Here is a 14,479-nt window from a genome sequence, read left to right on the forward strand (position 1 = left end):
CTAATATTAAAGTTTAAATAAAAAAAGGGAATAATACAATCATTAAGTCCCGTTGCTACGCACATGCATTAAGAATTATGACCACATATGTAATTAAGCGACAATCGAATGACACTACATTGCGTGAAATATCGAATAACATGTACCGAAGTGGGAGACGGAAAACTACAACGGGCGAGGCATGGTATGGTATTGCGCAAGGGGGGGGGGGTTAGAGGGTTATGGTTAGGGTTTGGGTTAGTGTTAGGGGTCGGGTTAGGGTTTGGGTTAGCCTAAACCCAACCCTAACCCTAACCCGACCCCTAACACTAACCCTTACCCTAACCCTTTTTTGGGGTTATCACCCCTGACCATGCCTCGCCCGTTGTAGTTTCCCGTCTCCCGTACCGAAGTTGATCCCCTCACATGCTGGTTCAATTGTTCAGCGAATTGAATTGACGTTTCTAAACGGTTCTATTCTGAACAAACAGATACTATTAAAGGGGCATTTTCACGTTTTAGCAACCAATCGCGCGCGTCGTTATTACAGGTAAAGATAAAACCTTCACCTTTCCGTATCAATAGTCAGAATACAGCGTGCTTTACGTATCTATCTATATATATGTATATATGTTAAAGAATCGAATCGAATTTGGTAGGTTTGGTATCGTAATCGAATCGAAACATTTCGAATCGATTTTCGATGAATCTGATCGAATCGTTGCAGCTCTAATACATATGTGACTTATACACAATTGTAATCGAAAGATACCAGGGTTATGATTCTATGATAATTGGCATGCCAGACGGGCTTTGATGAGAATCACTTGGCCCTATAAATTTGAGCCGCGTTCTGAGAAAACATGGCTTAATGCATGTGCGTAAAAGTTGTCGTCCCAGAATAGCCTGTGCAGTCCCCAAAAGCTAATCAGAAGCGACACTTTCCGCTTTTATGGCATGCATTATGCCCAGTTTTCTCAAAACAAGGCTCGTTTCAACTCGTCAAGGGCAAGCTGGCTTCCGGTTAGTAAAGCCTCGTTCTTGAGTGTTAAGTAGAATCCCAAATTAGACTGTGCAGTTCGCAACGGCTAATCAGGGACGCTATTTCCTGCTTTCATTGTATTTTTCGTTTAACAAAGACTCTTTTAAGCGAAAATCTAGTTTAGGCGGAAAGCGTCGTCCCAGATTAGCCTGTGCAGAGGCTCAGTAAATCCCTGAACATAAACGTATGAAAATAACAGGCATTAATTAGTCTAAACGAGAAATGGCGCATATGTTAAAAAGTTTCGTGTGAATGAATGCAGTGCACATCGATTTTTTTTTGACAAGATGACAGCCGTATTAAATAAAGTGATTCTGATGTGTTTCAAATTGCCATAAGCAGCATAAAAAACTGACGTGTATGCACTAGTTGAAATTCTTAAGAAAAACAGTGTTAAAAAATATTAGAAAAAAAGCGCTACTTATCGGTGTGTCTACATACATTTAAGTGTAATTGTGAACACCTCAAAGTCACGTGATCCTGCATCCTGTATTTGATAATTATTTCTCGCATTTATATCGGTTTTGGCTTCATATTAACAAGTTCGTGCTTGTTTACATTTTATACCTAACCATGGCCTTTTGAATACGTGGAAGTATATACATTGTTTGGTTAGGTTTTGGCAGCGGCATTTTTGGATTACGGCTATATAAATATTACATGGCTGACAGGGTGACAGTAAATTTGTCAACTTGAGGAAATACTGTCAACCGAGGCGAAGCCAAGGTTGACAGTATTTTTCCGAAAGTTGACAAATTTACTGTCACCCTGTCAGACATGTAATATTTATTTTATTATACCGAATAAACTATTCAAAAATTAACAATTTATATGAACCATGAACAATTTTAATATTCAATATTAAATTGAATTTAATTTCAGCAATGAACAACCATTAATATGTGGAGTGGTTCAGATTTACGGGCAGAGCATTCGCTTTATTCGGCACCGACCTAGTAATCAATTTATCCCATCAATTTTCTTAGTCGTCAATTATTTCTTTAATAATATATTACAGAACCAGCTTTCCGTATTTTATTTTCATCACTTGATTACGCAATTTATGACGTACTTGTGTGACGTCATTTCGGTGACGAAACATTTTGGGACAACAATATGGACGTGGTGGTTTTTTTTTAAACAGTAAAATATTAGTTACAAGCATCAAACGAATCCAAAACGTATTTCGGATTGTGTGTTTGTCATGCATAACACCTTAAGAACAGACACTGGAAGTGTATATCGTTGTAACTTTATTGTTATTAGCATTGGATTAAAGTTGCCTTTGAGGTAAGCGTGTCGTTTATACTAAATTGATTTTCTTTTTGACTCCTGTCAAAGCTTAAATAATGGCATTAATCTATTATACAGCACAGTTTCAGCTGCAATCGATATTTTAATTATCCAAATACAACGGACACGCAAAACTGCGTACTGCGCATGCGCGAATGGGACAGTATAATTTTCGAACATTCCGCACGTGATTGATAAGGCAGCGGGATACATTATTTTTTTGTCAGTAAATTTTTTCCCGCTGGTGGCACGTGATTGCTATGGCAGCGGGATACAGTATATTTTGGACAGTAAATTTATTCCCGCTGGGTCTGACAGTATTTCTATGTCACGATGGCCTATGGGAGTTTAGCATTGTAAATAAAAGTGAGGTATAATAATGTTAGTTATTTCATTAATCGATGACGGTTCACAAGGTAAACATCGCGCAGATTTTTAATGTGGTCAAATTTCTCTTGGTTTAAATCGTTAATAAAACTTCTCGATAAATTTTCTACGCCATTCTGCGTTTGTGTTGGCTTTTTTGAAATTTTTGCTTGTGTGGCGGTGCTTCTTTTATCTTACTCGATACGGTAAATTTCATTATAGCTTGCCCATCAGAAAACAGCCATTCCGTCTCGATTATGCCGAACGCGGTTACAAACACAAAACCTTCAGCAGTGGCAAAGGCACAATCGATAACCGACCTATTCCGGTAGGTAAATTGACCAGTGTCAGTGTCCATGCCCATTCGACCGTTTATTATAAACATATTATAAACAAATATAGATCAACGCTAATCCATGTACCCCGGGAACGGTAAATATACTTAAACGTACCCGAGTTGTATTCCCGTCCAAAATCCTATGTCGTAAAACGCGCTACCGATTACCAATAAACGATATTTTTTATCTTAAACAAACTTCTGTTTTAAAAAATGCATCAACATGCTTTTTAGGTATGAGTTTCGATAATTTAGAGGCCATTTAACATAAATATGAACATAATTAATAAAAAAATAGCCGACAATGACCGATTTAGCGTTAACATTCCCGGGTACGTTTTAGTATACATGTAATTACCGTACCTGGGGTACATAATTATACTTAAGAAGACACGGGGTACGTGTTAGTAGTACCCGAGCCGACAATGACCAATCGAGAGTCAGTGCTTATTTGACAACAGGGATCGCCTGACTCTGTGACGTTGTCGATGGACAGTCGGTAGATTTGTTCCATTGTCGTGATTCGGGGCGCCCCCTGTGCCGCCCATCTGTGTCGCGTCACTGAAAACCATGGCTAAATGCAAGAAACTATGTAATTTAAATGGGACTTTTCACGTTTTGGTAAATTGACAAAATTACAAAAAGTTGTTTCAGATTCGCAAATTTTCGTCTTAATTATGATATTTGTGAGGAAAAAATAATACTGAACAAAATACCATGCTCTAAAATATCCATTATATGCATCTTTTGACGATTTGAAAACCTGAAAATTATAAAGCGTTGCAACGCGAAACGATTGAATAATTTGGAAAGTTCTGTTGTTGTCGATTATTTTGGGAAACTACGAGGATTGCTTATATAAGTAAAAAAAATACATCCGCTCATAGCAACCGCACGGATATCCGAGTGGTCTAAGAAGGAGACTTTCTACTCCAGGACTCCAGGGGTCAGTGGTTCGAGTTGAGTTGCGTGTTACTTTTTATCCTTTATTTAATTGTTTTCTTTTTACTGGATATTTTTAGGTCCAATGTTTAAATTTATCAATATAAAGCATTTAATGACTAGCTTCAATACATGCCAAAATCTGTGAAAAGGTCCCTTTAAGTAAGGATAAAACGATTGTCACACATGCTGATCTTTATGATTAAAAATCGATATCTGAAAAACAAACAACATTTAAGTAGAATGCCTCGGGCGAAGATTCAAATACAGCAAGATCCAACTCGTTGGCCACTTTCGTAATTTTCACAGTTTGTAGGTTTAAATAAACAAATAATCCTTTTGTTGTAACGATTTATTTTTATATTAAGCCTTCGTTAGATGAAAGATTTGCAACGAGTGACCACATATCAAGAAAGGACTGCAATAGAAGTCATAAAGTCTGAATATTCGACGGATAGAATCTTTCGAAAATCCGTATATTTGCATTTTGTTATTTAATATAATGTTAAAAAATAAATCAGTGTTTGAATTTATTTCATTATTTCCTTAAAGGAGTATTTCCCAGAAAGGTAAGGAACTTCTTTTATGAAATAACATGTGAAAATAAAACAAAATGTTTTGCTGTACATTTGCTACCATCACAACCAAATTATTTAAATGATAGCATTGTTTTGTTTGTACATTTTGAACACAGTTTTAAATCAAAATAGTCGCATGAACACATGTGTCTTGTTATGTGAAAATTGGGCAAAATGCTTGTGCGTAAAGTGTCCACCCAGATCAGGGACGAGACTTTTCGCTTTTATGGTTTTGATTCTTTTAAAGGAAGTATCTTTTACACGAAAATCCAGTTATTGCGTAAAGTGCCGTCCCTGATTAGCCCGTGCGGACTGCACAGGCTAATCTGGGACGACACTTTACGCACATGCATTAAGGCCAGTTTTCTCAAAACGCGGCTCATATTGATCAATTATGAAATAAATTATCAAATAATATCAATACAAACGAGGTTGTTTGTTTTTATACTAAATTAAGATCGTTTCGGAAAATTATGGAAACAGTCTATATGTTCAGACATCAATATATCGAAACTATTCAAGACTGGCACGTTACAATTGAGATTTGCAATCTTTTCATACATGACTGAAGCGACACAAGGCACAAACGTGTGTTACTATGTTGATAACATAACAATAAATGCCACTGCAGCTTTAATACCTCACAATGCATTTTTCTTTTCCAAAAATGATATTTTTTTCAGGAACTCCACTGTGAACATGATTGTATGAACAACTTATTAATCACGTGACAAACAAGATGGCGACTTCCATGCATTTTTCGCCGCTTTATTCCATTTATTACTTGTATGAATCGTTAAAAAGCCGCTGATTTTCCAGCCACATCGATTAGGATTCGAGACATCACCTCATTTCCCTTTTCGTCCTTTGTCACTTTGTGTTCTATGCAGTTCACTACCCTTTTGACCTTTGACCTGCCAAAGTCACCAATGGAGCCGCTTGAATTCGTCTCTTTTGATGTACGCCTTCCCATGAATCTCTTTTAACTGTTCTCGGAGGGTGTCCGACTGAATCTTCTCAGATTATCAAGCTCTATATCCTCTCCACTGTAGAGAGAAACTTGCTTGTATTAACTGTTGTAAATTAAAAAAAAACAATCTTTTATTTGTCCTTTTAAAATTGGGGCGTACCGGTAATATGACAACATTTGCGCCGGGCGATCGGCGCGCGCCAGGCTACTTACATGGTGCTGCTCACTAACTTAAACTGTTTTTATCGGATCAACAAACTTGGTGATTGTGTTTAAAGGCATAATAGCTCCGCCAAGTTCGATAACCAGCCAGCTCGTTTGAAGCACTAAGGACACATGTTTTTTTTTTAATTATTAAAAATTAAATACCTTACAAAAAACGAAATAAATGTTGGGTTTCAATTGCATAATGCTTCAGGCACAGTTTTCAAATCAGAAATCAATTATCAGTGTTTCTGATCTTTTCTGATTAAAAGTTCTGGGTCGCGAAATTATATGGCAATAGAGCATTAAAAGAGTCATGTACACACACTAGAACTATAAGTATATCAATCAATGAAGAAATAACTGAATACATGAATTTGAATTGAAATGAACAGTAAACATTACGATTTCAGAGATCTGAGATGCAGATCGTGTTTACGTTTGGTGTTTTTACTTTTTACCCGATACCTACCTGAATGGGAGACAACTCTTGTTCGCCCTTAGTTTCGAAAAGACCGAATGATAATCAGCGAGGTATGGCGATGGAGAAAATTTAGCTAACTCAATCGGACTGGCTCGGTCTTTTACATAGTTCGCCATTTCGTAGAATTTATTCATGGTATGATAACTTAGACGAGCTGCTTCGCTGAAGCAGCATCGTCAAAAACGTCATTTAGAAATATTGAGTCAGCCATCACTTGTGGATACAGTATACCATTGAAAGCTGGAACCCTTTAAGCTGTTATTAACAAAATTACAAAAAAAACACACTTGTAAAATTTCAACAAAATCCACACAAAAACAACATATAATCGTTGATATTTAAGAAATATATATAAGGCTTACTGTAGATATTGTGGTAAAACCCTAATGCTTTCATTTTAAATCATTCGTGTGGTTGGTGCCTTACTAATCATTTATCTGTAATTAGGGCGTTACTATATTTGCTTTTCAGAATGGGCATCCGTCAGTATTGGAAACCATTGTTGGCGGTGGTGGCGTTTTTGCTCGTGGTCCTCTACGCCATTTCCGGAAGAATTGCGGTGTTCTATCATTTGCCGGGTATGTATTAACACTGCAAAACTTCACAACTGCATGCAATTAAGAATATTTATTTCTAAATTAATTTCATGTAAAACATCCAGAGATATGCTTACCCTTCGGTGCATATTCCTTTATAGAATCGGTTTCAAAAATTGGAGATCGTTTATAATCCCTTCAGCGTTGTTCTCTTCTCGTCAGATTCCAAAAAACGCGTATGTTTTGCATTAAACATTCAGTTTTCAATCTTGAATAATTACAACTTTTGTCACATTGATATGAATGCTGCATTCTGATTGGATAATTTGTTCACGCGACCGGTTTTTCATTTTCCGATGAACCCGCTTCGTATGCAAATTTAAACATGAATATTCATGGCGTTACTTTCTGGTCATAAACAAGTTGCCAAAATGACGTTATGCTTTGCGCGAAACTTAATGGCGTTGTTTGTTATTAGTCAATAGCGAAATGACGTGATATATTTGCGCGAACTTCAACGATAAACCCGTTTAACGGAGATGAAACCGAAACTGAAATTGATTCATACGCTAGATTAAAAAGGACTTTTATGACCCTTACCACGAAAAGAAGGTTGTTTACTGCACTGTCGCTGTCGTCATTTTAACGTCATAAGCGCGTTCGTCGGCAAAGAGGGCAATTGGGCGAAACGGTCGGGATGGTCCATTAACAGTCCGGTCAATTTCACCATATTCCTCCCCATTTTATAGCCCTCCTCTTCACCCCACCAGGACAGTCTGCCACACCCCCATACTACGTCCCAAGACCACACAATATGATCCCATACTTACAGATCGGAAAAATTCTGGCCTAGTTTTTTCCATTGCATTACTCATTCACTTTTTGACCTTTGTATTTCATTTTAACTAACACGAGCACTCATTTAATTATTTGACAAAACGTTTCCTTCACTTAAGCATAGGCAACCTTACGGAATCCTGACACATTTTCCATTATTTGACCTTACTCCTATTTCAATATTGAGTCTAAATAACCACAGGATCCAAATTCAGTCTAATACATATAGTACACATTCCACTATACACACCCCTTGGCCAGTGTCTAACAGACATCCGACCGCCTCAAACACTAGTTTAAGGACGCCTCAAACGTGGCACCCTCATATGGTTCGACCCCCAACTCGCCAACGACAATTTCCAGCATCCGACCCCCTACAGGTTATAAAGACGTCTGCCGTTCTCAGCAGTAGTACGTAATATCTCCCTGAGGGTCACATTTCGGATCTGGGCGACAGTATTTGCAACCTCACCCACGTACGCCGGAGTATTGTCTCTCTTACTCGGGACTCGCAAGTAGGGAGAGTCGGTCTCTACTAGAAGTCGGTCGGCACGCATAGCTGACTTTTGCACCTCATCAAAACGTGCAGCAAGACCTGAGATGCTAAAGTAGCACCGAGGGAATGCGGCGGACCAACTCAGAACCTGATCGAGGGTTGTGGAGTGGAGGTGTATTCTTTGAGTTGGACTTACGTTTTCTGTATGAGACGGAGGGAAAGGGCACTAGCCTCACAAGAGTACTTGTCCTGTCCCCGAATATGCCAAATCACTGGTCGCCTAGGGCAAGCCAGTTCCAACAGCCCTACAAACATCTCCTCCTGCCTACTCCACTCTCGTTTAGGCTGTCTAAACCGATCTCTCCAAGAGCTACCACCCCATCCGTCCTCAATTCTCTCTCCACCTGTCCTACCACCTTTAACGTCCCTTAAAGGCGCCTTAGGATGCACCCCGACAGCCGACCCGAAGCCAGTGACACTGGGATATTCCCTTGGGTAGTTGGGTGGATCGCAAACAACTGCAATTCCTCCATTTACACGCACAGGTACCTCAGGCATTGGCCCCACGGTATGCCCCACCAACGCCTCAATAGAACCAACCTTGCTCGCTTTACAACTGCGGTCCAAGTGAAAGTGGCTGTTGAATGCAGCGAGTTCCGCATTCCTAGCCGAAATCCACCCACGAACCACAGGTGCAGTTTCCACCTCATCGCCTCATTCACACTCGTTCACCATCGACTCTGCCACTTGAGCCGACGCCAACACATGGGCCCCTTTCGCTACACAACTGACAGGCTCGGGTCTCTGAATCAAATCCATCTCTGGACTCGACACAGTCGCCTGAGCCTCCACAACTACACTCCGATCTGATCCGGATCCCAGTGTCAACTCAGTTGCCCGAGTCGACCCAGTTGTCTGGACCACCACACAACAATCTGGCCTGGGTCTCTGCATCAACTCAGTTGCCTGAGTCGACCAAGTAACCTGGATCACGCCGCGCCGCCTGTCAAACCTTTCGGCAAGGAAATTGTCTCTGACCTCTTGGCTGCATAGCCTCAGCAATGCGGCCATCATCATCCAGTGAAAGAGGAGTGCCCGCGAGTTTACCCGTGCAACCTGGAATACAGGGGAAATGTAAAACCTGAACCTCTGAGAGACCCTTTCTAACTAGACCTTGTCATTGTCGTTCAGGCAGGACTGCTCCGGGATAGACAACCTCTGGCGGCCCGCGAAAAGCATAGCCTCATCAAAGCTTTAGAGACCCAGACTATTGATGAGGCATATGACCCCTCTGAACCGCACAAGGTCCATCTCCGGATTCTCCCATGCCTCCCGACGAACCACAGGCGGAAAATGCCGGGCCTCAACATGGTGCCTAATAGATCGTGCCCTTAATCCACATACGGGACAACCTTGGGTTTTTTTCCTCTTAATACCCACATCATCCTGCTGGTACCGGGATCTGTCCCTGGTCCAAACTTCTCCATTAAACTCTGCACCTCTATCAAGAGGCCTGGACCGTCTCTCACACCGGTCCATACCTCTTCATCTTACCCTGATGTTTCATTGCCCTTACGGGCTCCGCCACTTCATCTATAGGCCGTGCAATACCAATCTCATCCGCCATTTTCTGTTGATGATTAGCCTCAAAGGGAGCTTCAACCTCCATCTCTTCTGAATCAGAGATGACGATTATCTCTCCTTCAGGGCTAGCTTCGACCACAGGCTCCGCCAACCTCACTGGCAACACATGGAAGCCCAGTGCTGATGGCTGCGAGACCTACCCATCAGGCTCGACCTTTACCTCCACTGACCTCACTGGCGACGCAGGGAAGTCCAGCGATGTCGGATTAGAGGCAAATGCCTCCCCCTCGGGTTCGACCTTTACCCTCCCACACTCCGACCCCACTGGCAACATTAGGAAGTCCAGCGAAGTAGGATTGGGCACGAGTGACTCCGCACATTCAACCTTGACCTTCTCCGATCCCAACCTCGCTGGCAACGCAGGGAAGTCCAGCGCTGTCGGGACCTGAGCCGGCTTTGGTCTTGGTCTGGGAAACTATAGATTACCCAGGGGCCTCACGCTCAGAAAAGCCCCCGGAGTCCTCCGCTGTTTTTCAGGACCGGCCAACACCCTCTTAATGAACGCGTCACTAAGAATTTGGTGACCGTACTTCCTTACCGCGGCTACAAAAGCTCGGAGCCCTTTCCGCCTGGCCAAAATTACTTGACCTTCCACCGCCCTTTCCACCCGTCCATGGTCCAGGGGCAACATTGTACCAAGCTCTATGACCAGGTCCCGCCCCGAACTCCAGAGCGTTTCCCGACTGCTGCCCTCCTCGACCGCACTAAATATGTCGCGACCATCGATGCGGCCAACCACACGTGGCGTTTTACAAAACATTACAAATTTATAACAGAATGTGCATGAGCTTCGCGATCTACCGGCATATACGATAAATATAGACCTAACCTGTCATACAACTTGGACATGTATACAGATCCTTTTCCTCACCCTGTTCCTCCGTGACTCCCACACACTTTCCATGGAACCACTCCTCACACACATCGCAAGCAATCATAAAGGAACCATCATCAATTCCTCTACACATACAGTATACTTGCTCATCTTGCACATCTTCCGCAATACCACAACTCTCTCGCTCTCGAACCACCCTTCCAGGAGGGTTGTCCAATTTGCAACTTTTCAATTGGTTATGATTCACATTGACCCTCTTCCCTCGTAATCGGACCTGGTATAGGAAAATGGTGATTTTTTTCACTCAACCCCCGACCCAGTCCATTGTGGCAACAACTTCTTAGCTTTACCTTTCTTTCCCGACACATTAAGCACATACCAGATCACCCACCCGATAGGGGATCTGGCATAACCGCACATCATGATCCCGGTTCATGTGCGCCTGATATCCGCTTAAACACTTGCGAGCGGTTTCATGGACTGACACCATACTTTGTTCTAAATTGTGGACATACTCAGTCACAGGCTGTTCCTCATGATGATGCAATGGGTAGATCAACTCAGCGGGAGTATAAACCTCTCTCCCGAGCATCATGCGGTTAGCGGTGAAACCGGTACTCCTACACACTTCTGGACGCATTGCCGCCGCTATTTGCGTAGATGTTCGTCCCAAGTATTTTGTCGGGAACCTACATAGCAACGGACTGCATCCATTAGTGTGCGATTCTACCTTTCCACCTGACCATTGGTGCTTGGTCGATAGGCAGTTGTTCGCGTCTTATTAATGTGCAATAATTTAACAAACTTGTGTGAACAGAATGCTCTCAAAGTTGGTACCCCGATCAGTCATTATTTCCATTGGTACCTTATACCTACAGAACACTTGATTTACCACTGCCTCTTCAGTCAACTCAGCTGTCTGCGAAGGTAACGGGATACATTCTACCCATTTAGTGAACTGATCCACCACCATCATCACCTACCGATTTCCCCTTTTCGTTAATGGCAAAGGACCAAGAAAGTCTATGTGAACCCTCTCCATCAGAAGTCCAGAATGAAACTTAATAATCGCGCCCTTAGCCGTACGGTTAGGTTTTTTGCTTACAGAGCAACGCGGGCAACTGGATACGTACTTGATTATGTCCTTGACATGCGGTACCATAAATACTTGGCCTTAACCCTTTCAATGGTACGCTGTTCGCCCTGATGTCCTGACATAGGAGTATCATGGTTCAGGACCATGATCTCTTGGCGCAATTCCCGTGGCACCGTAATTATTACGTCATAAGCGCGTTCGTCGGTAAAGAGGGCAATTGGGCGAAACGGTCGGGATGGTCCATAGACAGTCCGGTCAATTTCACCATATTGTGTTGTAATTATAAGAATTTAATAGCATTTTTCTGCATTTCATCGGTGTATGAACTGTCGGGAAACATACACCTATTTATTGCAAATTAGGCGTAATTTTCCCGTCAGTTCATACACCGACCTATTTATTTCAAATTAGGCGTAATTTTCCCGTCAGTTCATACACCGACGAAATGCAGAAAAATGTTATTCAATTCTTAAGTAAAATATCGCGTTTTTTTTCAGGCCTTGCAACAGACTTGCATGATCAGCATGACACTTCAATGGTTAGTCAACTAGAGGAACTGGAACGAAGCCTTGCAACAGACTTGCATGAGCAGCATGCCACTTCTATAGTTAGTCAACTAGAGGAACTGGAACGAAGGTCAAGGCATTTAAACACGTCGTGTTTCAATAACGATTTGCTCAACGCAACTACAATTAAAAGTAAAAAAGGCATTTTTTTTTCATTCTAAGGTCTACAATGTCGCATTTTGCGAGGTGCCAAAAGTCGGGTCCACTTTTTTTATTCTTTTATTCGCAGTTCTTGAAAATGGAGTCGAGTTTGGCAAGAAACTTTTAGAAAACGACCGAGGTTTTGTACACAAGAAACATGAACAGTACACGTTTTTTTCGTCTTTCAAGTACTTAAAAAGAAAAAAAATCCCAACAATTCTCCCAGCACGTGACCCATATTCTCGGCTTTTCTCTGCTTTTATCGACAAAATCTACTTGCCCGTTAGATTAAACTATCTCTACGCCATCCTAAGCATTCAAAACAAATCTGTGTGCCCGACGGATGTGTCTTTTCAAGACTTTCTCCAGTGGATTGTAAAAGAAACGAAAGAAGGCAAAACTTTAGACGTACACTGGACACCGATTTATTCTATATGCGGATCTTGCGAGGTTAACGCTCAGTACGTTGTTAAACAAGAAACATTTGCAAACGACATCGACGTCGTGTTACAGAGATATAACGTCTCCTCAGAAAAATACGACTTCATCATGAATAAGCTTGAAGGAACAAGGATTCAGTCATCCTTAACAGGGATTGTATCCGAAATTTTCAGACAAAGTTCCAGGTCCAATGTGAGTCGTTGTATGTCATGGGTAGAGGTCACTCGGAAGATATGGCGCTCTTTCCAGATACAGGGCTACATTCGCGAGGACCGGAGATATCCTCAAGGCACCTTCGATTCCATTGGGGACAATTTGACTCCGTCCCTAGTTTCCGATTTAATTTTGGCGGAAATATTCAAGTTTTCTATGTCGTCAGAAGAACGTCAAATACAACGAGAAAATGCGCTGAGAAGAGCGTATGAGGGCGTTCGCAAAGATGTGGTTGACGCGATCAAAGACGTCTACGCCTTGGACTTTTCATTATACGGTTATTCTAACTTACCGCCACATGAAAGATAAAACGATCAATAAAAGTGCTCTGGTGTGAATCAAAATATTTTCAGATTATTTCTTCAAGGTGTGAGACATTATATGCCAACACATAGCCTTAACTTACATGTTTGTTGTTCTTATATGCATGCCATTTAACCTTCGGATTGAAAAATCTTATCGTGTATATGTGTATACATGTACATTTATTTCAACATAATATGGACCTTTTCGTTGATTATGTATTTTACATAAACATTCGTTGGAAGTAACTATGAAATATACTTATTAGCGAAACTGAATTAAATAAATTAACAATCAAACGAAATAAGTGCAACAATCGTTTGATAATACTGGGGTTTTTAGAAGTAGACCTACTTGAACATAAACACGTGCTTATGTGGGCTTATCTATGACGTATCCTTGTCTATTTGGTATGTACGAAAATTTCTGTTCTGATTGTGTATACATATGTTTAATAAAACATACCTTCGAAAAGTACACTTGTTAGCGGACTTAAATCACCGTTTAGGTTCTCGAACATAACAACGTTTTTTAGTTCATTGGTTTTAGCCTATGAACTTTATGAGCCGTGTTCTGAGAAAATTGGGCTTAATGCATGTGCGTAAAGTTTCGTCCCAGATTTGCATGTGCAGTCCGCACAGGCTTATCAGGGACGACACTTTCCGCCCAAATTGGATTTTTGCTAAGAAGAGACTTCAATTAAACGAAAAATGTCATAAAAGCGGAAAGTGTCGTCCATGATTAGCCTGTGCGGACTTCACATGCTAATCTGGGACGACACTTTACGAACATGCATTAAGCCCAGTTTTCTCAGAACATGACTCATATTACCGAAAGTGAGAAAGACGTCTCAAAGTCGGTTGCGTCTTTAGCAAGGGGTAAAAATGCCCGGATTTAGTAGGATGTTGAAGGCGAAATGGATAAGATATCTACAATTTTTCACTAAAAAAACATTTTTCGAGTTTTTTTTCTGAGAATTTTTGTTTAACCATTTTTAGTGAAAAAACTTTCTGAGACAATAAAACAAATTGTGTTTCAAAAACAATTCTGTTATTGTCAAAAGCTGGTTAACATCGTTAGCATTACGAGCTTTGTCCAAATTACCGTTGAAAATGCTTAGTAACTGTATTTATTTCGATTGAAAATTATTGGTGGACGAAACGATAATTTTAATAC

The 14,479-nt window shown here is 41.1% G+C and overlaps 1 protein-coding gene across 5 annotated transcripts in view; it reads left to right on the forward strand.

Annotated features, from left to right (window-relative positions):
* Positions 1-13,780, forward strand: part of LOC127848856 (carbohydrate sulfotransferase 12-like) — a 42,390-nt gene extending 28,610 nt beyond the window's left edge. For 4 of the 5 annotated variants that reach the window (XM_052381517.1, XM_052381515.1, XM_052381516.1 and 1 more), the window contains one exon: positions 13,007-13,780. In XM_052381517.1, coding sequence (XP_052237477.1) covers positions 13,007-13,309 — 303 coding nt within the window. In that variant the 3' untranslated portion in view covers positions 13,310-13,780. The remainder of the gene's footprint in view (positions 1-13,006) is intronic. The other variant, XM_052381519.1, reaches the window with a different exon arrangement.
* Positions 13,781-14,479: the final 699 nt, after the last annotated feature.

This window comes from Dreissena polymorpha, chromosome 10 (assembly GCF_020536995.1).
Source record: "Dreissena polymorpha isolate Duluth1 chromosome 10, UMN_Dpol_1.0, whole genome shotgun sequence".
Classification (NCBI taxonomy): domain Eukaryota; kingdom Metazoa; phylum Mollusca; class Bivalvia; order Myida; family Dreissenidae; genus Dreissena; species Dreissena polymorpha.